Genomic DNA, 21,262 nt, shown 5'->3' on the forward strand with positions numbered 1-21,262 from the left:
TTGCCAAAGTAGGGATGTATGGGTAGTGGTAACCCCATAAAATTTAACCTTGCAAACATAGAGGACAGTTTCACCAGTTTTGAATGTAGAGAGTTTATTCACATAACGTACAGTGAATTTAGCATAGTATGCTCATTTACTTGATTCTTTTCCTTTAGGTACTTAAAGCAAGTATTGAAAATCAAATTCACTAGAGAATCTCATATCAGGAAACTCAATAAGTTTTTAAGCTACAATCTTCCCAAAGAGATGGACACACTGAGGTAAGACCTGTTCTGATACTAGACTTGTTTGTTACAGATTTTTATAAATAGCATCTAAGCATTAACAAGTCATGCAGTCCTGTAGATCTGTTAAATTCCAGGCATAGAGATAAAGAGGAGACAGCTAGAGCAATTCCTATGTTTGCATTAACATATAATAAACAGGGTATTATCATGGACAGCACTGTGTAGGCTTGAACATGTACCCCTGGGTTCCAAACTCTTTTTGGGTTCCTTTTGGAACTAAAATGTTAGGTATAAGGTGGAGTTTATTGACTTACAAAAATGTTATAATAAAGTGTGAGCAGTTAGAATGAAAACTGAGAGAATGAAAATATTTAGATATAGGGGCTTTTATCCTCTCTTAACAGTGTGTTTTATTATATACTTAACTAAAATAGTTTAATATCAGCAAATATTTCATATCTTCCCACTTTTGCACCTCATTCCTGATGGACTCATGGCCAATATTCCATTCACTTCACAAGCCTGTCAACAGCTAAGGAAGTTGCAATACAGCCTTTCCATTGAAATGAATAGAAGGCAATCTGTACAGAAGTTTTGAAGAGTTACAGTGAGGAAACAGGCCATGCGGTAATGATTTGACAGGGAGCTGCTTTAGTGGGAAATATAGTTCAAAATCACTGGGCCATGGGGATAAACCCCTTCAAGAATAAATGCACCAAACGTGCACGTGTCATTTAGGTCTGTCTGTTAAACGTCTATTATATAATTAGTTATGCTGAAAGAAAGATATTTCGTGCATATATGGTGTTACTTTGTGGAAAATGTAAATGTTGTAATGGATAAATATCCCTTAGAATATGGACGGCATAATTATGCTCTCCTAAATCAGCGAGGATGTAAAAGCATGGTCTTTTTTTTTTTTTTGTAGGTCTTTGCTGGAATCAACCCCATCACCCGTTGTATTCTGTCACAATGACTGCCAGGAAGGTAAGAATAAAGCTGGCTATACATTATCCTCAAAAAAACAGACATGCTAGTTGTACAGACGTCACTTGGTAGATCAATTTCTCTACAACCAGCCTGCCCATACCTGGATTGAAATTCGTCTGATTCCTGCTGGACCAGACACATTTCCATCCATGTATGGCCACCCTTAGCTTTGCTGCTGGCATTGAAATGTATTAGGCTTGGTTCACATATCTCCGGCTGTGGTTTTCAGTCCAGAGTCTGCCGCATTTCTGTTCAGTGGTTCAGGTGCGATTCAGGGACAATTTTTTCCCCGAATTTGCACCTGAACCAGACCCAACGAAAGCGCAGGACCCTTTTTTAAACCGCACTGCAGCCGCCCCGGACATCATGTGAAAACCGTTCACGTTCACATGTTATGCAAATTCGATGTGGGTAAAAATGCATCTAATTTGCATATATTTGAACATAGCCTCAATGTGGGGGATCTAATGAATGCAGCATTGCACAGTGGTAGTGTTGGTTTTTGCAGCATTGTCTACATACAGCCTCTACTTCACTAACAAATCTCTCACAAAAAAGAATGAGTGACATACATTAATGCTATTCAAAGTGCAAGAAAAACAAATAAGCTTTTCTGTAGAAAAAAGGGAGTCATTGTTGAAGTCCACAGATAACCTAACAAGCCTTTCTGAATACTACAATGTGCAAAATTCTGTGCTCATATACTTGCCTTTGTACTATTGACTGTGAAACTTCAACTTTGTTAACTTAGGCCGCGTACACACGGGCGGACTGTTCGCCCAACTTAGTCCGCTGAACAGTGTTTCAGCGGACAATCCGCTCGTGTGTGGGCTTCAGCGGACTGTTTCAGCGGACAGTCTGACGAACGAAGTCTTACGGAATTTCCGTAAGACAGTCCGTCCAAACTTGGTTTCAGCAGACAGTCCGCTCGTGTGTAGGCTAGTTCGACAGACTAAGTTTGGCGCATGCTCAGAAAGGATTTACACGGCGAAGGTTGCATTGCAGTGTATTGGACGTCGAATTTCTCGTCCCGTCGTACGTGCCGTTCACGTCATCGCGCACGCTTTCGGCGGACTGTCTGCTCATCGTGTGTGGTCAAGTCCGTTCATGCAAATTTTGAACGGACTGTTTGTCGGATTGTCTGACGAACTAAGTTGGGCGAACAGTCCGCCCGTGTGTACGCGGCCTAAGACTTCACAATCCAATGTAATTGTTCATTGTTACCTACTGAGGAATTACTTTGCCTTGCTTGTCCTTGCAGGTAACGTCCTATTACTGGAAGGAAGAGAGAATTCTGAAAAACAGAAGCTTATGCTTATAGACTTTGAATACAGCAGCTACAATTACAGGTAAGATATCACATAAAGTCTGGGTTGGGTAGCTTCTTTAACCATTTGCCACCCGCCATATAGCAATATGATGTCAGCAAAGTGGCTGTGACATCCTGACCAGACATGATATGACGTTGCCAGGCTACAAAGCCGATGCGCACCCCCGGAGGCGCACATCATGGCAATCGTTGTTGCTGTGTTTCAGTCTGACACACCGCAACTCTGATCTAGGTAAAGAGTCTCCGACAGAGACTCTTTACCACGTGATCAGCTGTGTCCAATCATGGCTGATCACAATGTAAACAGGAAGAGCCGTTGATCGGCTTTTCCTCACTCGCGTCTGACAGACGTAAGTAGAGGAGAGCCGATCGACTGCTCTCCTGATGGGGGGGGGGAGTCTGAGCTGAGCCCCCCCTCGGATGCCCGCCCAGGACCACCAGGATGCCACCAGGACCACCAGGGATGGCCATCACACTGGACCACCAGGTATGCCATCCTAGACCACCAGGCAGCTGCCAATCAGTGCCCATCCCCAATGCCTGCCAGTGATGCCTATCAGTGAAATCCAGTGCCAGCCATCAATGCCTTTCAGTGCCCAGCAGTGCCACCCATAAGTACCCATCAGTGCAGCCTTTCAGTGCCCATCAGTGTTGCCTATCAGTGCCCACCAGTGCCACCTATGAGTGTCCATCAGTGCCGCCTATCAATGCTCATCAGTTATGCCTATCGGTGCCACCTCATTGGTGCCGCCTTATCAGTGCCCATCAGTGTAGCTTAGCAGTGCCCATCAGTGAAGGAGAAAACTTACTTATTTACAAAAATGTATAACAAAAACCAAGAACTTTTTTTTCAACATTTTTGATCTTTTTTTAATTTGTTTAGCAAAAAATTAAAACCGCATAGGTGATCAAATACCACCAAAAGAAATCTCTATTTGTGGGAACAAAATAATAAAAATTTTGTCTGGGTACAGTGTAGCATGACCATGCAATTGTCATTTAAAAAGTGACAGCACTGAAAGCTGAAATTTGGCCTGGGCAGGAAGGTGCGAAAGTGCCCTGTATTGAAGTGGTTAACCACTTGCCGACCGGCCTATACCGATATGTCGGCAGAATGACACATATTTTGCGCAAACTAACTATTATACACTTATTGTGATTTTTTTTTTTTTAAACCAAAAATATGTAGAAGAATATATATTGGCCTAAACTGATGAAGAAATTCGTTTTTTTTTAAAAAATTTTGGGGATATTTATTAAAGCAAACAGTTAAAAATATTATGTTTTTTGTTTTTACTTGTTGCTATTTTTTGGTTTATAGCGCAAAAAATAAAAACTGCAAAAGTGATCAAATACCACCAAAAAGAAAGCTCTATTTGTGGGGAAAAAAGGATGCAAATTTCGTTTGGTTACAGTGTCGCACAGTTGTGCAATTGTCAGTTAAAGTGACGCAGAGCCAAATTGTCAAAAGGGCTCTGGTCAGGAAGGGGGTAAAATCTTCCGGGGCTGAAGCGGTTAAACATGGGTTGGATTGTGACATAATTTAGTTACAGAGTCCAACTCTTATTTTCCCTAATGTCGCATACACACGGTCGGGTTTTCCGACGGGAAATGTTGGATGTGAGCTTGTTGTCGGGAAGTCCGATGGTGTGTATGCTCCATCGAACATTTGCTGTCTGACTTTCTGCCAACAAATGTTTGATAGCAGGTTCTCAAATTTTCCACCAAAAAAACGCTGTTGTCGGAAAGTCGGATCGTGTGTCACACAAAATTTCACGCATGCTTGGAATCAAGCAGAAGGAGCCGCACTGGCTATTGAATGTCCTTTTTCTCGGCTCATCGTACGTCTTGTATGCCAATGCATTCCCACGTTCGAAATTGTTGGCCAACATTTGTGTGGCCGTGTGTATGCAAGACAAGTTTGAGCCAACAACCTTCGAACAAAAATCCACGGTTTTGTTGGCGGAAAGTCCGATCGTGTGTACGTGGCATTAGAATTTGTAGACTGTTTTGGCAACAATATTTAGATTCATTGCTTATTGTATAATGAGAAGACAATGACAACATTTCACAGCAGAAGAGACTACTGGTAGCAGGCTCATATATACTGTATCCTCTTGAAGACGCACTTTAAACCAAAGAGCTAATATAGAGCTTATATAGAGCTTACCAGTCCTTAGATGTCTTGGCTGTATTAGTTCTCTTACTTTATTTTTTTAGGTGTCATTCTGTTTTCACCTGGTAATCCTGCCAGTAACACCTAGGGTGACAACATTCATTCAGTGTAGTAGATTCATGAAGGAGCAGTGTTTTTCAACTAAAGACAGGAGGTGTAGGACTACAAAAAGCCACCTCTTTCCTCAACCCCATAGAATGGGGTGGTGGTCTATAGTTTGAATTGGCCACGGATCGTAACACTGCAGTGAGCACCATTACTTGTCAACTCACTGGATTTCTAGCAGAATCAGTGGGTATTTTTGCACTCTTCAAGCACATATATCAACTCTTGCAATGCTATACTGAACAGAAGATAAGGTGTTGGGGCTAACATACACTTCAACTTTAAATTTAAATTTGGGCAATGTGACTGTGCCCTAAGAAATAACACAAACTATATATACACTGTGTTGTCAAAAGTATTGTGACACCTGCCTTTATATGCACGTGAACTTTAATGGCATCTCAGTCTTAGTCCGTAGGATTCAATGTTGAGTTAGCGCACCCTTTGCAGCTATAATAGCTTCATCTCTTCTGGGAAGGCTGTCCACAAGGTTTAGGAAGGTGTCTATGGGAATGTTTGCCCATTCTTCCAGAAGCACATTTGTGAGGTCAGGCACTAATGTTGGAGGAGAAGGCCTAGCTCACAGTCTCTGCTCTAATTGATCCTGTCAGGTTGAGATAAGGACTCTGTTCAGGCCAGTCAAGTTCCTCCACCCCAAACTTGCTCATCCATGTCTTTATGGACCTTGCTTTGTGCACTGGTGCCCAGTCATGTTGGAACAGGAAGGGGCTGCCCCCAAATTGTTCTCACAAAGTTGGGAGCATGAAATTGTCCAAAATGTCTTGGTATGCTGACGCCTTAAGAGTTCCCTTAACTGGAACTAAGAAGCCAAACCTAACCTCTGAAAAACAACCCCACACCATAATCCCCCTCCACCAAATTATTTGGAGCAGTGCACAAAACAAGCTTCATAAAGACTTAGATTAGCAAATTTGGGGTAGAGGAACTTGACTGGTCTGCACAGACTCCTGACCTCAGCCTGATGGAACACCTTTGGGATGAATTATGAATTAGAGCGGAGACTGCGTGCCAGGCCTTCTCATTTAACATCAATACCTGACTTCACAAATGCACTGCTATAAGAATTCCCATAGACACATTTCTATACCTTGTGGACAAACCTTCTCAGAAGAGTTGAAGCCGTTATAGTTGCAAAGGGTCGGCCAACTCAATATTGAACCCTATGGACTAAGACTGGGATTGCAAAATTCATATGCATGCAAAGGCAATATAGTGTATATTACTTTGCAGCACACAAAGAACCATTCACATCAGTTTCTAATGATGATGAGGTTAAAGGTAGGCTCTGCTGTAAGCTGCTTAGCTTTATGATCATCTGTTGTGTGGGTTAGAGCCTGGTATGCCGCAGATCAGATTACAGATATGCACGTTTGTCTTCTTGAAAGGATTATAAATTGTTAACATGCTGGATCAGCAAACCTATAAATCTGCAGCTGTTGATTTGTCATCTCAGTTAATGTCTATGGACACAGCCTAAATCCTAAAACTGTATTTATACTTGGAGTTTTCCCTTAACATGATTCTCTTCCTCCAGGGGTTTTGATATCGGTAATCACTTCTGTGAATGGATGTATGATTACACCTACGAGAAGTTTCCATTCTTCAAAGCCAGCTTCTCAAATTATCCCTCAAAGAAACAACAGGTATTGGCTTAATTTAATATGTGAGTTCTCGAAATAACTTTACTTAGCTTAGTTGAGATTCGTTTTTTTATCATTTAGTCTCATTATCTCTTTCAAAACCATCTCTTTATCATTTGGGAAAATAAACTATAAGCCGCACAGTTATCTATTTCATGAGCTCAGACCACTGATGTCATTAACAGGGTGATATTTAATTATTTGGAAGGAGAACAGAAGTTGGCTTTTTGGTCATATCAGGTGGCCAATTGGGTCTACGGCTGTTGCATGAAAATCCCGGCCAATCTGCATCCTATGTAACATGGCATGGTGACAGCTGCAAGTCCCATAGTTCTCTTGAAATACTTTAGCAGCTGATGGCTCTTGTGTGTCTGAATATTACCAGAGTTGAGTGTCTGACAGCCATTTGGCGTTCTTCTGTCTTTCAGCTTCACTTCATTTCCAGCTACATGGCAGAGTTTCAGCCAGGGTTTGAGAACCTGAGCAATGAAGAAAGAAGTAAAATCGAGAATGAAATGTTAATTGAAGTTAACAGGTTAGTGAAGTTAGAATTTATAGTTCATGTTTTTTTCCTTACTGTAAGAAAAGCTAGCCATAGATTATTCTTTTTTTATTTCATCAGCCAGCTGATCAAAAGAAAACAAATGGATTCCCCACCCTCATTCAAGGTGGTTGAAGCAATCCTCCATGCTTTATCATTGTATTCGAAGCCCCTGTACACACGGTCGGAGATTTCCACAACCAAATCCGTCGGATTTTGCCCGTCGGATTTTATCTGTCGGATCTTGTCCGAAACTGTTGCATACACACGGTCGGACAAAGTTGGCGAAAAATCCGATCTTTCAGAACATGATGACAATTTCGTTATGATGGGACTACATTCAGGCTAGTAGCCAATAGCTTTGATGTAGGAATTTGATCTGAGCAGGCGTGGCACTTGGTCCGATGAAAATGCTCTACACATGATAGGATTAGGTCCGACCGGCCCAGTTGGTCGGGAAATATTTCCAGCATGTTGGAAAATTGGGTCCGACGGATATTCCGACTGAATCAGTCCGATGCATACCACACACAGTCGGATTATCCGACGACACGGTCCGATAGGACACATTCCGACGGATTCTCCGACCGTGTGTACAAGGGCTTACAGCGGGATTCCTCCGTTGCCGAAATACACTGATCAGCGCCGCAGCACAAATTTTCCAACAGAAGTTGATCACTAGGTCAGCTCGAATGGGGACTTCCATTGTCAGATCGAAATTCCCGCTGAACGTGACAAATTTCGATCCAGCTATGGAGAAAAAAAAAGTTATCTTTTAAGTGCGATAGTTCACTCATATACTGAGATATCCCATAACTCTTGACTTATGAGTCTTTGTTCACTCTACCTATGGCATGGGAAAAACAGACCTATAGGAAACAGGAGCTAGATGCTCTTCTGCTACCAACATCGATGTGAACTTTAAATCATTACATTTCAAGATAAAAATTTCCCTTTTTTAAGGACTGTTGTTCCTCGTATTTTATTTTATTTTTTTAATAACAAACATATTATACTTACCTGCTCTGTGCAGTGGATTTGCACAGGGCAGCCTATATTCTCCTCTTCTTGAGTCCCTCTTCGCTGCTCTTGGCCCCTCTCTCCTGTCGAGTGCTCCCACAGCAAGCAGCTTGCTATGGGGCACCCGCGCTGAGCTGCAGCTCCATGTTCATTCAGACATGGAGCTGTGGTTCAGCCCTGCCCCTTCTCTGTCCTGATTGGCTAACTGACTTTGACAGCAGCAGGAGCCAATGGTTCCACTGCTGTGTCTTAGCCAATCAGGAGGGAGAGTCCCGGACGTCCAAGGGACTCGAGGACATTGCTGGATAGAGATGGGGCTCAAGTAAGTATTAGGGGGGCTGCAACACACAGAAGGCTTTTTATCTTAATGCATAGAATGCATTAAGGTAAAAAAAACTTCTGGCTTTACAACCTCTTTAAGTACACAAGTTCTTCTAGGGTCAGAGAGGATTTTTTTTCCCCTAAAACAAAATGATCATAGTTGGCTGTTTCTTTTGTTTTGTTTTTTTTGTCTTCCTCTGGGCCAAAACTTCTAGAGTTTGAGAAGTTAACTTGATGGACATATTTTAAACCCTTAAATAACTTTGTAATGCTATAGTAACATAAGTAGTTTAAAGCTAAACTACAGGCAAACCTCCAAAAACAATTTGGCCTCCAGTGCACACTTCAGCAAAAGTAGCTGAATTGCTGCTGTTGTATTACAGTGTCCTCACTACATGAGCTAGTGCATAATATTTAAAGAATTCTGACTAAAGAGCAATGAGAAATGTAAGACCACGATTAAACTTAAAGATTTTTGCAGATCTAAATCGCCATTTCATTTTCCTCATGTTTTTAGTAGAATTTTTTTCATGGGCATCTTTAACACCACAGCAAGGGATGGTAGAAAGTGCTTTCCTATAATCTGCTAAATTATATTCATTGTTTTGCTTCTGCTTCTAACTTAGGTTCGCCCTTGCATCACATTTATTCTGGGGCCTCTGGTCTATTATACAGGCAAAAATCTCTTCAATTGAATTTGGTTATATGGTGAGTAATACTTTTAGATAATTTCTTTTGTTTGCACACTGCCGAAGCATGCACTATCTTAGATGTGATGTCAGCAACCCCGTAGACTTGGACCTGTCACTTAATGACACTCTATAGCAGGGATTCCCAACCAGCGGCCCGGGGGGCCACATGTGGCCCGCAGAGCCCTGTGTTGTGGCCCATGACCTCCTGCTCTAGGGTGGAGAGTTGGCATGCCATCCCAGAGCATCAGTGTTGTGAATGAAGCTGGTGGTGGAGGAAGCAAGTGGCTGCAGAGCAGAGCTGCATAAGCTGATGCTTTCTGCATAGCGCCAACTCCTGTCACAGGCGGGGTGATACCAAATGTATTCTACCTGGGACAACAACAGCCAGCGATACCCGAATGAAAGACTGTTATTAAAGGTAAGTTTATTACTAAAATCACAGTGTATACATGTGCATATCTGCTCTGCAGTGGTTACTGGGCTGCTTTTTAAACTGAGCCGCAGGTGCACCTGCATATTACCTGCACTGAGCCATAGACTTCTGGTTTTATCTGCAGGTTTGGTGCACTTTTAGAAAGCGCACCACACCTGCAGGATATAATAGAAGTCTATGGCAAAGTGTAGCTAATCCTCAGGAAAGCCACAGATGAACTGCGCTGCACCCTTGGTGTGGTAAACCACAGTGCATCAGTTTAAAAGCAGCCTTAGGACCCTTTGACGCGATCGGTCTGACCCAATTGGACCCTCAACTATGGAGCGACAGATGTAAATGGACTTGTGGCCTTTTACACCCGTCTACCTCCAATCTGATCCACTAAAAAAATCAGAAGGGAAGCCATGCCCTTCCATCTGGAGGGCCCATAGAGTAGAGTGGGCAGTGTCTGTGTCCGCTCTGCATATGCGGAGTGCACACAGACCTGTCATCCATCTGTTCCACTTATTGTGGCCCGCTAACAGTTAACAAGTCGCTTAAGTGGCCCTCATTCTTCAAAAGGTTGTGCACCCCTGCTCCATAGTATTCTTTTTTTCCTCCTTTTTGGAAGATACATATGGAATAATGTTATGGGAGGAGGTGAGGGGTGAAACACTCCTAGAAGAGAAAGGCTTACATGCAAGGAGAGAAAAATCTGTGCTAGGGAACTAACTCTTCCCAAAGAAGTTACGTTTTTATTTTATTTAGCAAGTTCAAAGGCAACTTGCAAGTGAATATAAAATAGATTATGGGAAGGAATTTTGTAAGTTGGTGACGTCTCTCTCAATGGGATGGACACCACCATATTGGTTTTTTTTTTTTAAAGTTCTGTGTAATACCAATTAGCCATTTTCAGGAGTGTAGGTAGATGTATCTCTCATGGGCTACTGTCAGCATTTGGTTTTGACTAAAAAGTGACCAATTGACAATCCAAAATCTTCCACAACAGAAAAGGAATGATTGGTTTATTGTGAATGCATTAGAGTCCAGTTTTATCACATAGAAAGAAAATAAATAGCGAGTACAGCAAGGCTTTCAGACATGAATGGGAAGCCTGTACCTACTGTTGAACACTGTTGGTCAGCTTTGGCAGCCCCTAACACACACTATATACTCTCAGTATTTCTGCTGGTAAGCATAATTTTTCAGCCAAGTTTGGAGTCTTTGCTAAAAGGTGTATACCTAGATAGCAAGGATAACTTGCCACAAATTTCTGGCAGTGTTGAATTGTAAGTCTGTTAATTTGCTGCACATTTTCACTGGAAAGTTGTACACTTGCAGAGCACTTGAAGCACAAGTTCTAGTTGACAATTTTTCAATTTGTAGCAAATTTGTGTGGCAAGTCTCTACCAAGAGCAAAGTTGCAGCGGTGAGTCTACAGCAAGAGCTCTGCAAGTCTACAACATAAAAATTCAGCCACAGTGACCCCTTTGGTGGGATTACTATTGCACAACATAACTGAACCAGTACTTGCAGCCGACTTGCAGAATGCTTGCAAAGAAAGTTGATCTGGAGTCATACAATGCATATTTGCTGCAATTGTGCATTAAACTTGTAAAGTTTAGCAATAGCTTGCCAAGTCATTTTCACACTTGCAGCACAATTTCTTGCTATCTGGGTAACTACCTTGTGTTGTGCTACAGCACTTGTAACATTTTACTTTGCAGAGTGGGCATGGTGAGGAAGATGAGTGTTATGTTTTATTATTTTTTTGATTTCCATATAATAGTACAGAGTAGTACCACGGATGGAGGTAATATCTTTAAATGTAACACATACCAAAATAGGATACAGGGAATGTTGAAGTGGTCATCTTACACGTGTATTGTTTGAGTAATCACTTTACATGATTTCTTTTTTTAAGGACTATGCTACAGCAAGATTTGATGCCTACTTCCTGCAGAAGAAGAAGCTTGGTCTTTAATTCCATTCTGCATGGACACTTGTCTGGATGTTCTCCCATCTCTATTGTTACTGCGGTTAAGATCTTAGATATGAGGGGACTTTATCGGTGTCAGAACTATGCATTTTGTATAGCAATCAGTTAGACTCTCCCTTTCATTCTTCCTATGCAGATCAGAAAATGAAACAGGTTCTGGTTGCTCTGCTCAGCAAAGTTCTACTTTCAAACACTTTTTCTAATGTTCTTTAGGACATTTCTTGTAAGATTGAATGTAATATAACTGTGAACGTTTACAGAGTTTTGTTTCTGCAATGATGGAGTCATTTTTCTTTTGTGTCAAAACTGTACAGATACCTCCATTCTGGGGAGATCACCATTTTGCTCCTGGAGCAGATATGAGAATGCAACCTATTTATATTGAAAACTTTAATGTTTGGTGATTACTAAACCACAGCATGCAAGCTCCACATTAAAAAAAATATATATTTTTTAATTTGTGGGGAGAGCGGTTGTGCTGATCCAATCAGAGAGATTTATGTTGTCCAATTTTTATTACTTACGGTAAGGAAGAAATCCTCTAACCATTAATATTTAAGTATCCTGATACCTCTCTAGTGATTGATAAAGTTGTATGGCTTTTATGCTGCATTTTTCAAATGCTTCTCTTCATGCACACAAAGTTAGATTTAATTAGGCATGATAAATTTAGAATGTGTGTTTATCTGATTGGAGGTGATCACTTCTCCGTAGAGCTCCACACTGTGCATGTATAGTGTGTTTTTAGTGTATTTTTTATACACTGGAGTCTATCAGAGAAACTCCAGTTTTGTTGGAAAAAAATCCTTCAGGGCAACTATTTACACAGGAAAGACTTTAGCATGCATTGTGCAATCCAAATGAATGCAATCATTCATATTATTTCAACAGAGTGTGCTAAGTGGGAAATTCTTCTTAATATGATCACATGCAAATTTTCCAGTGTTAACTCATTTTTGATATGACATTATCAAATAGATGGGCTGTTTTCTCATAACTGTAAACCAGTGCAAAATAATTTGCAACCCCGATCTAAAACCAAGTTGGTAATGTGAAGTGGTTTATTATTGTAATTGTAAATATTGTATAATGTTTTTTTAAAGGTGTAATATGAATTTAAAAATGTAAAAATGGTTAACTGATTTTGGCTTTTACACTGAGAGTTTTTACTCACATTCCAGTAAGCAGAGTAACTAGATAACACATACAGTTTCTTGTTTATTACAATAGACCAATGTTGGGCAAGGCTTCAAATGCATTTCACTTCAAATGCAATTTCAATAAGGTAATGCCCAAACTGACGTACATGTTTGCAGTGTTTTGGGAGAACTGTATAGATGAGTTTTTATATTCAACCAAAGGCACTTAAGCTGAACACTACTTTCATGCACAAAGGAAAGGTGCCATTGCCTACAGCAAGCAGCCACATTGTCATACATTTCATTGCAAGAAAAAAAGTGCAATATCCATGCAAATGCAACACAGTCGCAGTCATTTTTTATGTATAATACGCAATTGACATTCTGTAGAGTAGAGACAATGTTATTCTTGTATATATTTTTACCTGGATTTACACTTACCTGGATTTACATTTTGTTTATAGCTTTGCTATCCTTTTTGATCTGATTCAGCTATTTGTTACCCACTTCAATATGTCAGTTCTTGTATTCCCAGCCATGAAAGTTGAAGTCAGGACTTGGTTAGCCTATTGCTCAATTTAAAAGCCAGTTAAGCAAAACTGTAAGCATGTGAAAAGGAATTCTACCCTGACATTGCTGAGTTATTAGGGTCATGGTCTCGTGTCAGGACGTGTATGGCAATACATCTTAAGCGTGAAATATTTAATTTTAGTACACTAGGCTAGTTTGTGTTGATCCTAGTGTTGGCTTAAATTACGTTTTTTGTTTTTTTTTAGATGACAGTTCCTAGCCCATGGCCAATGCTTTATTTGGAGTATTGTCTTTAGCAGCATAAACTTTATGCATTATGACACCTTTAGCCATTATCCATCCATTTTGCTTTCTAAAAACACTAAAGTTGCCAGATGCTTGCAGAATATATGTATCTTTGGTATGTATTCAACCCACAGTGCAAGCTGTATGTGTACAAGGAAAATAGGACATCTAGGAGATATGTATTTGATGTATTGAAAGCAATATATATTGCTGAATCAAATTTGTCTCAGAAACGCTGGCAGATCAAGTACATTAAGATATCCAGTATCTGCCAGTCATTTAATTGCTAAATACCCTGACTATTGGAGGCTTCTTGCTGTATTTTAGGTGATTTTTCTGACAGATTATTGCTTTTACGTGTCAGTACCTGGCCAGAAAAAACTAGTAGAACTCCTACAAAAGCTTGATCGCCTGTTTTTTACTGTCCCCACACCTGCAGGTGTAAACCAGCCCTTGGTGTGACTGACATCTTCTCTACAGATGCCATGTTTGCATTACTCTATTGCAAATGATGACATTGTCAACAAGAGGTTAATCTTGTGTTGTAATAAAAAATGTCAGTTGTTGTTAAAGCGTAACTTAAGTCTCTCAAGCAACATTGACTATTTTTAATCCTTATGCTGCTGGCATTGGTAAATGTATAGGAAAGTATATCATAATTGCTTGTTAAACTTTTTTTTTTTTTTTTTTTTTTTTACATTTCTTCAGTTACTTCCTGTTTTTCATGCCTAGGCAAATGATGCTATACATCCCAAGAGCCGTCAGAGGGGAAGAGGGGCTTTCTCAGGCAAGCACACCCTCTCCTGCTTGCATGCCTGGGCTAATGGCAGATGGATTCCAGGAAGTTAAAGCTACATGAATCATCTGCCCTTACTCAAGAGGGCCACAGCCAGAAATGCTAGGATTTTTTTTTTCAAAAGTGACTTCTCATCAAAAGAAAGCATTGAATATTGAAAATGAATTAAATAGCATTTTTGGTTTGTGGTGCTCAGATGACGTGTAAGTCCTCTTTAAGCAGTTGTGATCTTTATTTATTTAGCACTGTATTACATTTTACATGTTATAATTTTTCTTGTAAGCAACATTTTAAAGTACATTTTCTTTTGATAAAATCACTGTAGTAACCATTTGTAGTATATGCCATCATAAATGCTTTTGAGGCAAACCTAAATATTTCTCCTGTTATTTCATAAGCACTAGAAGGAAAAACCAGTGTGATATGGTTTACTTCACTGCCAAATGGGAGAAGGAGATTACTTAAGAAAAGAAAATGTTATACTGTGATCTGAAAAAAAGATCACTGCCATGGCTTGTGCTATGCTGGACCTGACACAAGTTAGGTTGATATGCAGTATATCAGTATTACATGGCCCCGGCAAAGTATCCTTCTTTTCTTGTATGTGTATATAAAATAATGGAAACAATATTTGTAAGCTCATTATTCTTTGCTTGATAATCATTTTATAATGAGTCTTGTAGTGGGTTTTTATGATCTAATTACACTAATACTGTGTATTAATATTAACTAAGTGAACTAAATGGAAAAAATGTGTGTAATATCTTCAATAGGGATATTAAACACAATTCAGGAATAGTATTACAGTGTGACTCCAATTTACCATTAACAGTGATTGTAAAAGGATATATTGCAAACATTGGCTCTCTGCATAGAATGATTTGTGCATTCGCTAGTCAGAGTGTATAGGCTTTGCTTAAATTTACATTTCTGTCTGCACAGGACTGAGTAATGCAGTAGGCTTGGCCCCTGCTTCATCCTGTCGCCTACTTTGAAGTATATCCTTAGGCAATTCGGCATGCTGAAGACTGCAGGGTTAGTTATGAAAATTTGAACCTTTCCTATTAGAAACCTGAAGGCTGCCAAGCATTTTATTTTCTTGAGTCATCTCATTATTAAACTGAACTGGCTTTTAGCGCCTTGTGTGTTGCTGACCTGGAACAAGTATGTGGATAAGGATAAAATATGTGAACTCATGGGTACCTGTTCTGGATTAGTGAATCGGTGTACTAAAGCAAGTGAGAGTCGGCATCACAGACATCTGAAATGGCAGCTCTTATGTTTCTTTCAGAGAAAATTGAGTACTGGTTCACAAAAATTTTAGCAGAATGTTAAAATGTTAAAACAAAAAAAGGTTTTCTTTTTGCAAAGGTTGAATTGCTGCATTTTGAGTAGCATGATTAACAGATATGCTTTTGCTGCAGCTTTTCAGGCAATTTCTCTAGATCAACCAATTAATCATGCCTATATTATAAAATGGTGTGGGGTTACACTTTAGCATTCCTTCTATAAAGCACATATTGTTAATATGGTTTTGCTTGTAACTATAGAAAGATAATCCTTGTTGTGAATGGAGGTGCAGCAGTTGACTAGTGCTAAAAGCACTGTAATTAACATGTATGGAGTTAATAGCGGTAGTATTCCTTAAAGTGTTACTAAACCCACAACAGTAAACTCAGTCTGTAAATACAGTAAAGCATGCACCTAAGGAGTTAATCCTCTGCATTGTAAGCTCTTACGAGCAGGGCCCTCTGATTCCTCCTATATTGAATTCTATTGTAACTGTACTGTCTGCCCTCATGTTGTAAAGCACTGCGTAAACTGTTGATGCTATATAGATCCCTACAGGATAGCGGGTATCCACGGATTACATCAATCTCCGCTATGCTCCGAAACTGATGCCGGAGGAAAACCCTATTTTTCCATCCGTCATCGGATGAAAATGGACAGACGGTCCATTTTCATCAGATCCCCCCATAGAGGAAAGCCGAGATCTGACCAGTCCATCTTTGCACAGTGTGCAGAGACAGGCTAGTCATCCACCGGCTCAGCGGGGATCAATGGAGCGATCCCCGCTGAGCAAGCGGATGTCCAAAAATGGATCCTCCCGGGATACGCCTGTGTGAAAGGGCCTAATTGTGAAAAAAGTCTGGATCCCATCTTCTCTGATCCTCCCCTTCTTCCACTGTCCACAATCCATCTCCTGATAAGACAGAGCCTTAGGGGCACTCTGCTAATTCCCAGTTTGATGTGTATTGCTAGAGAGTTTTTTTTTTCTTGGGAGGGTGCATGTGATCAGCACAGGGCCAATAGGCACTGTCCAGACAGGGTCAGGGGTCCTGCAGCCTCATAGGACAGTCAGAATAGAATGAAAAGTCCTCCTTCAATCTTTAACCAGACACTGATAGAAGTCACAAGACTATATACAGGTATTGATAAAAAGGTTTTTAGCAGTTTATATTTACTAAAATAATTGGATTTCCATGTTCTGTGGGAGACCAGATACAGTGAATGCAGGGTCCTGGGTTTAGTAACACTTTAACCTTCCCTCACAGAAGAGGTTGCCATTAAAGAAAATCTACACAAAATGTGGGTGTGTTATTGCTGTAGGGCACTGCCATATTGGGTATCATGCTAGCTAAGCAATGGGTATCCACAGACCTAAAATAGTGCCACAAATAAAGGCCAATTGCAGCAATTTGACTTTCATGTAATCATGCTGTTGATAGCTCACTCCAGGCTTGCTGCCTTCCTTCTAACTGGGGGTATTTTATCTATAGAAATGATAATGTGACATTAGAAATTATACTGTGAAATGCTATGACACTATTTGCTAACTATTCTTTTAACACCAGTGTTTTTTGATTTTTATCTAAGGCAGGTTTTAGAAAACTTGACATTATATACAAAAGTTTTTTTTGTATTCCCTATGTATTTCCTGCATCTGTTATGCATATCAAAATTACCTTGCACTTTTTTTATTTTAATGTAAATGCAAAGCTGTATTTTTATATTAAAATGTGGATGGTAAATATCTGTCTTGTGTTTTTTTTTCATGTTTTCAATATATTTTATCTGAGCATCTATTTAAATATTCAGATTAATGACACCTTGTTCATTAGTGTTTTAGAACAGTAACATTGATTGCAATCAAAGTACTTTGACCACAGATGGTGAATAGAATTCATGCAAATGGATTTTAGATATATACTAATTAACAAACCTACAGCTCCCGTAATGTTATATATTCTTTAACAAAGTGGAGTTTTAGAAAAAGATAATGGTTTGCTTCCATAATAATCAATAATGTTCAGCTAACTGTTTTGCAGGAAGTGGTCTTACTATGAGCTGCTCCAATAAACAATTGTAAAAATTTGATAAAACTGTGTTGTGCTAAAGATAATACAATATAAAAAACAGTCATGAAAACAAAATTACCTACTATATAATTAATACTAATGCAGTGTAAAAAAATGTAAACTCCAAGAACAGTCTAATTTACACCATCTGTTTAAGGTGCTTAAACAATAAGTGCAATAAATCAAATGGTGCACAAAATACAAAGTGCAAAACTGTCCAAAATCCCTTGTGTAGACACTTTGCTTATTAGGTGCTCTCCATGTGGACCCTTCACCTGCTTTCCTGAGTGTTCTCTCACCTTTTAACCACTTGCCTACTAGGCACTTAAACACCCTTCCTGCACAGACCAATTTTCAGCTTTCGGCGCTCTCACACTTTGAATGACAATTACTCAGTCATGTAACACTGTACCCAAATGAATTTTTTGTCCTTTTTTTCCCACACATAGAGCTTTCTTTTGGTGGTATTTGACCACCTCTGGGTTTTTTATTTTTTGCGCTATAAATTAAAAAAGACCGAAAATTTGGAAAAAACTAATTTTTCTTAGTTTATGTGATAACATTTTGCAAATTATTAATTTTTCTTCATAAATTTTGGCCACAATTTATACTGCTATACAGTGGTGTGAAAAAGTGTTTGCCCCCTTCCTCATTTCCTGTTCCTTTGCATGTTTGTCACACTTAAGTGTTTCGGAACATCAAACCAATTTAAACAATAGTCAAGGACAACACAAGTAAACACAAAATGCAATTTGTAAATGAAGGTGTTTATTATTAAAGGTGAAAAAAAATCCAAACCATCATGGCCCTGTGTGAAAAAGTGATTGCCCCCTAAACCTAATAACTGGTTGGGCCACCCTTAGCTGCAACAACTGCAACCAAGCGTTTGCGATAATGTGCAATGAGGCTTTTACAGCGTCCTGGAGGAATTTTGGCCCACTCATCTTTGCAGAATTGTCCTAATTCAGTTACATTAGAGGGTTTTCGAGCATGAACGGCCTTTTTAAGGTCATACCACAACATCTCAATAGGATTCAGGTCAGGACTTTGGCTAGGCCACTCCAAAGTCTTCATTTTGTTTTTCTTCAGCCATTCAGTGGTGGACTTGCTGGTGTGTTTAGGATCATTGTCCTGCTGCAGAACCCAAGTTCGTTTCAGCTTGAGTACACGAACAGATGGTCGGACATTCTCCTTCAGGATCTCTTGGTAGACAGCAGAATTCATAGTTCCTTTTATCACGGCAAGTCTTCCAGGTCCTGAAGCAGCAAAACAGCCCCAGACCATCACACTACCACCACCATATTTTACTGTTGGTATAATGTTCTTTTTATGAAATGCAGTGTTCCTTCTACGCCAGATATACTTGGACACACACCTTCCAAAGAGTTCCACTTTTATCTCATCGGGCCACAGAATGTTGTCCCAAAAGTCTTGGGGATCATCAAGATGTGTTGTGGAGAAATTGAGACGAGCTTTGATGTTCTTTTTGCTCAGCAGTGGTTTTCTCCTTGGAACTCTGCCATGCAGGCCATTTTTGCCCAGTCTTTTCCTGATGGTGGAGGCATGAACGCTGACCTTAACTGAGGCAAGTGAGGCCTGCAGTTCCTTGGACGTTGTTGTGGGGTCTTTTGTGACCTCTTGGATGAGTCGTCGCTGCGCTCTTGGGGTAATTTTGGGCGGCCGGACACTCCTGGGTAGGTTCACCACTGTTCCATGTCTTCGCCATTTGTGGATAATGGCTCTCACTGTGGTTCGCTGGATTCCCAAAGCTTTGGAAATGGCTTTATAACCCTTTCCAGACTGATAGATCTCAATTACTTTCTTTCTCAATTGTTCCTGAATTTCTTTGGGTCTCGGCATGATGTGTAGCTTTTAAGGATCTTCTGGTGGACCTTACTGTGTCAAGCAGCTCCTATTTAAGTGATGCCTTGATTGTGAACAGGTGTGGCAATAATCAGGCCTGGGTGTGGCTAGAGAAATTGAACTCAGGTGTGGACAACCACAGTTATAGTATGTTTTAACAAGGGGGGCAATCACTTTTTCACACAGGGCCATGATGGTTTGGATTTTTTTTCACCTTTAATAATAAACACCTTCATTTACAAATTGCATTTTGTGTTTACTTGTGTTGTCCTTGACTATTGTTTAAATTGGTTTGATGTTCCAAAACACTTAAGTGTGACAAACATGCAAAGGAACAGGAAATGAGGAAGGGGGCAAACACTTTTTCACACCACTGTATATCTTTGGTAAAAATAACCCAAATTAGTGGATATTATTTGGTCTTTGTGAAAGTTAGAGAGTCCACAAGCTGTGGTGCGAATCATAAAAAATTGATCACACCTGATGTACTGGCGGCCTATCTCATTTCTTGCGACCCGAACAAGCCAGGAAAGTAAAAAATACCCCCCAAATTACCCCTTTTTTGAAAGTAGACATTCCAAGGTATTTACTAAGATGCATGGTGAGGTTTTTTATGTCATTTCTTTCCCACAATTCTTTGCAAAATGAAGATTTTTTTTTTTTCTCACAAAATTTTCAATGTAATAGTTTATTTCTCTCACATGGCATGTGTATACCACAAATGATGCCCCAAAATACATTCTGCTACTCCTTCTGAGTATTACGATATCACATGTCTGAGACTTTTACACAGCCTGGCCACATACAGAGGCCCAATATTGAAATAGCACCATCAGGCGTTCTAGGAGCATAAATTACACATCTCATTTCTCAACCACCTATTACATTTTTGAAGGCCCTGGAGCACCAGGACAATGGAAACGCCCACAAAGTGACCCCATTTTGGAAAGATAACACCTCAACGTATAATCTATGATGCATAATGAGTCTTTTGAACGGTTCATTTTTTTCCAGAAGTTTTGGGAAAATGTGGAAAAAAATGAAAACGCATTTTTTTTTTTACGCAAAGTTGTCAATTTCTAAGATATTTCCAACACATTGCATGTACATAGCAAAAATGACACCCCAAAATACGTTCTGCTACTCCTCCTGAGTATGGCAATACCAAATGTGTGAGACTTTTACAGAGCTTGGCCACATACAGAGGCCCAACATGCAAGGAACACCATTAGGTGTTCCAGGGACACATAGCATGCACATACCAAGAATTACATCCCAAAATACATTCTGCTGAGCAAAGAGTAAACAAAGGATTACCTGTGGTTTTAGCAGCAGTTGTCCACAGGATGATAGCACTGGTCCAGGCAGCAGGCAGGGACTTGGTCAGCAAAAGCGAACACAATTTTCCAGGCAACAGGCAGGTATACTGTCCATAGTCAATATAGGCAGCAGGCAGGGATACTGTCCATATACAGTCCAAGGTCAGTGCAGGCAGAGATTGTCAGCAGTGCCAAGATATTGGTCCTGGTAGTAGGCAGGAACATGGTCCATTCATGTGGTGTGGTCAGTTCATGCGACAGGCAGAGGCATGATTGCATAGGTCCAACAAGCAGCAGGCAGAAGTAGGGCCTCGTTCAGAACAGAATGGGGATAGGGGTAGAGGCTTCTCCCACCCAAATCTCTTTGAAGCCTCCGAGTCTCCAGACCCTAAACTAGGAATGAGAAAACAAATGAAATTGTCTTCTTCATCCAGAAAAACTATTCTGGAGCCCCTCACATATGTGAGACCCCTGTTATGAATCCCACTAGTCC

At 40.1% G+C, this 21,262-nt stretch overlaps 1 protein-coding gene across 2 annotated transcripts in view; it reads left to right on the forward strand.

Annotated features, from left to right (window-relative positions):
- CHKA (choline kinase alpha) overlaps positions 1 to 17,260 on the forward strand; it is a 55,702-nt gene extending 38,442 nt beyond the window's left edge. For both annotated transcript variants that reach the window (XM_077455951.1, XM_077455959.1), the window contains 7 exons: positions 159 to 263; positions 1,159 to 1,217; positions 2,482 to 2,569; positions 6,387 to 6,495; positions 6,921 to 7,027; positions 9,001 to 9,082; positions 11,403 to 17,260. In XM_077455951.1, the coding sequence (XP_077312077.1) occupies positions 159 to 263; positions 1,159 to 1,217; positions 2,482 to 2,569; positions 6,387 to 6,495; positions 6,921 to 7,027; positions 9,001 to 9,082; positions 11,403 to 11,462 (610 nt within the window). In that variant the 3' untranslated portion in view covers positions 11,463 to 17,260. The remainder of the gene's footprint in view (positions 1 to 158; positions 264 to 1,158; positions 1,218 to 2,481; positions 2,570 to 6,386; positions 6,496 to 6,920; positions 7,028 to 9,000; positions 9,083 to 11,402) is intronic.
- The last annotated feature ends 4,002 nt before the right edge of the window (positions 17,261 to 21,262 follow it).

This window comes from Lithobates pipiens, unplaced genomic scaffold (genome assembly GCF_037356315.1).
Source record: "Lithobates pipiens isolate NorthernLeopardFrog02 unplaced genomic scaffold, aLitPip1_a1.2 Scaffold_10, whole genome shotgun sequence".
NCBI classification, from domain to species: Eukaryota; Metazoa; Chordata; class Amphibia; order Anura; family Ranidae; genus Lithobates; species Lithobates pipiens.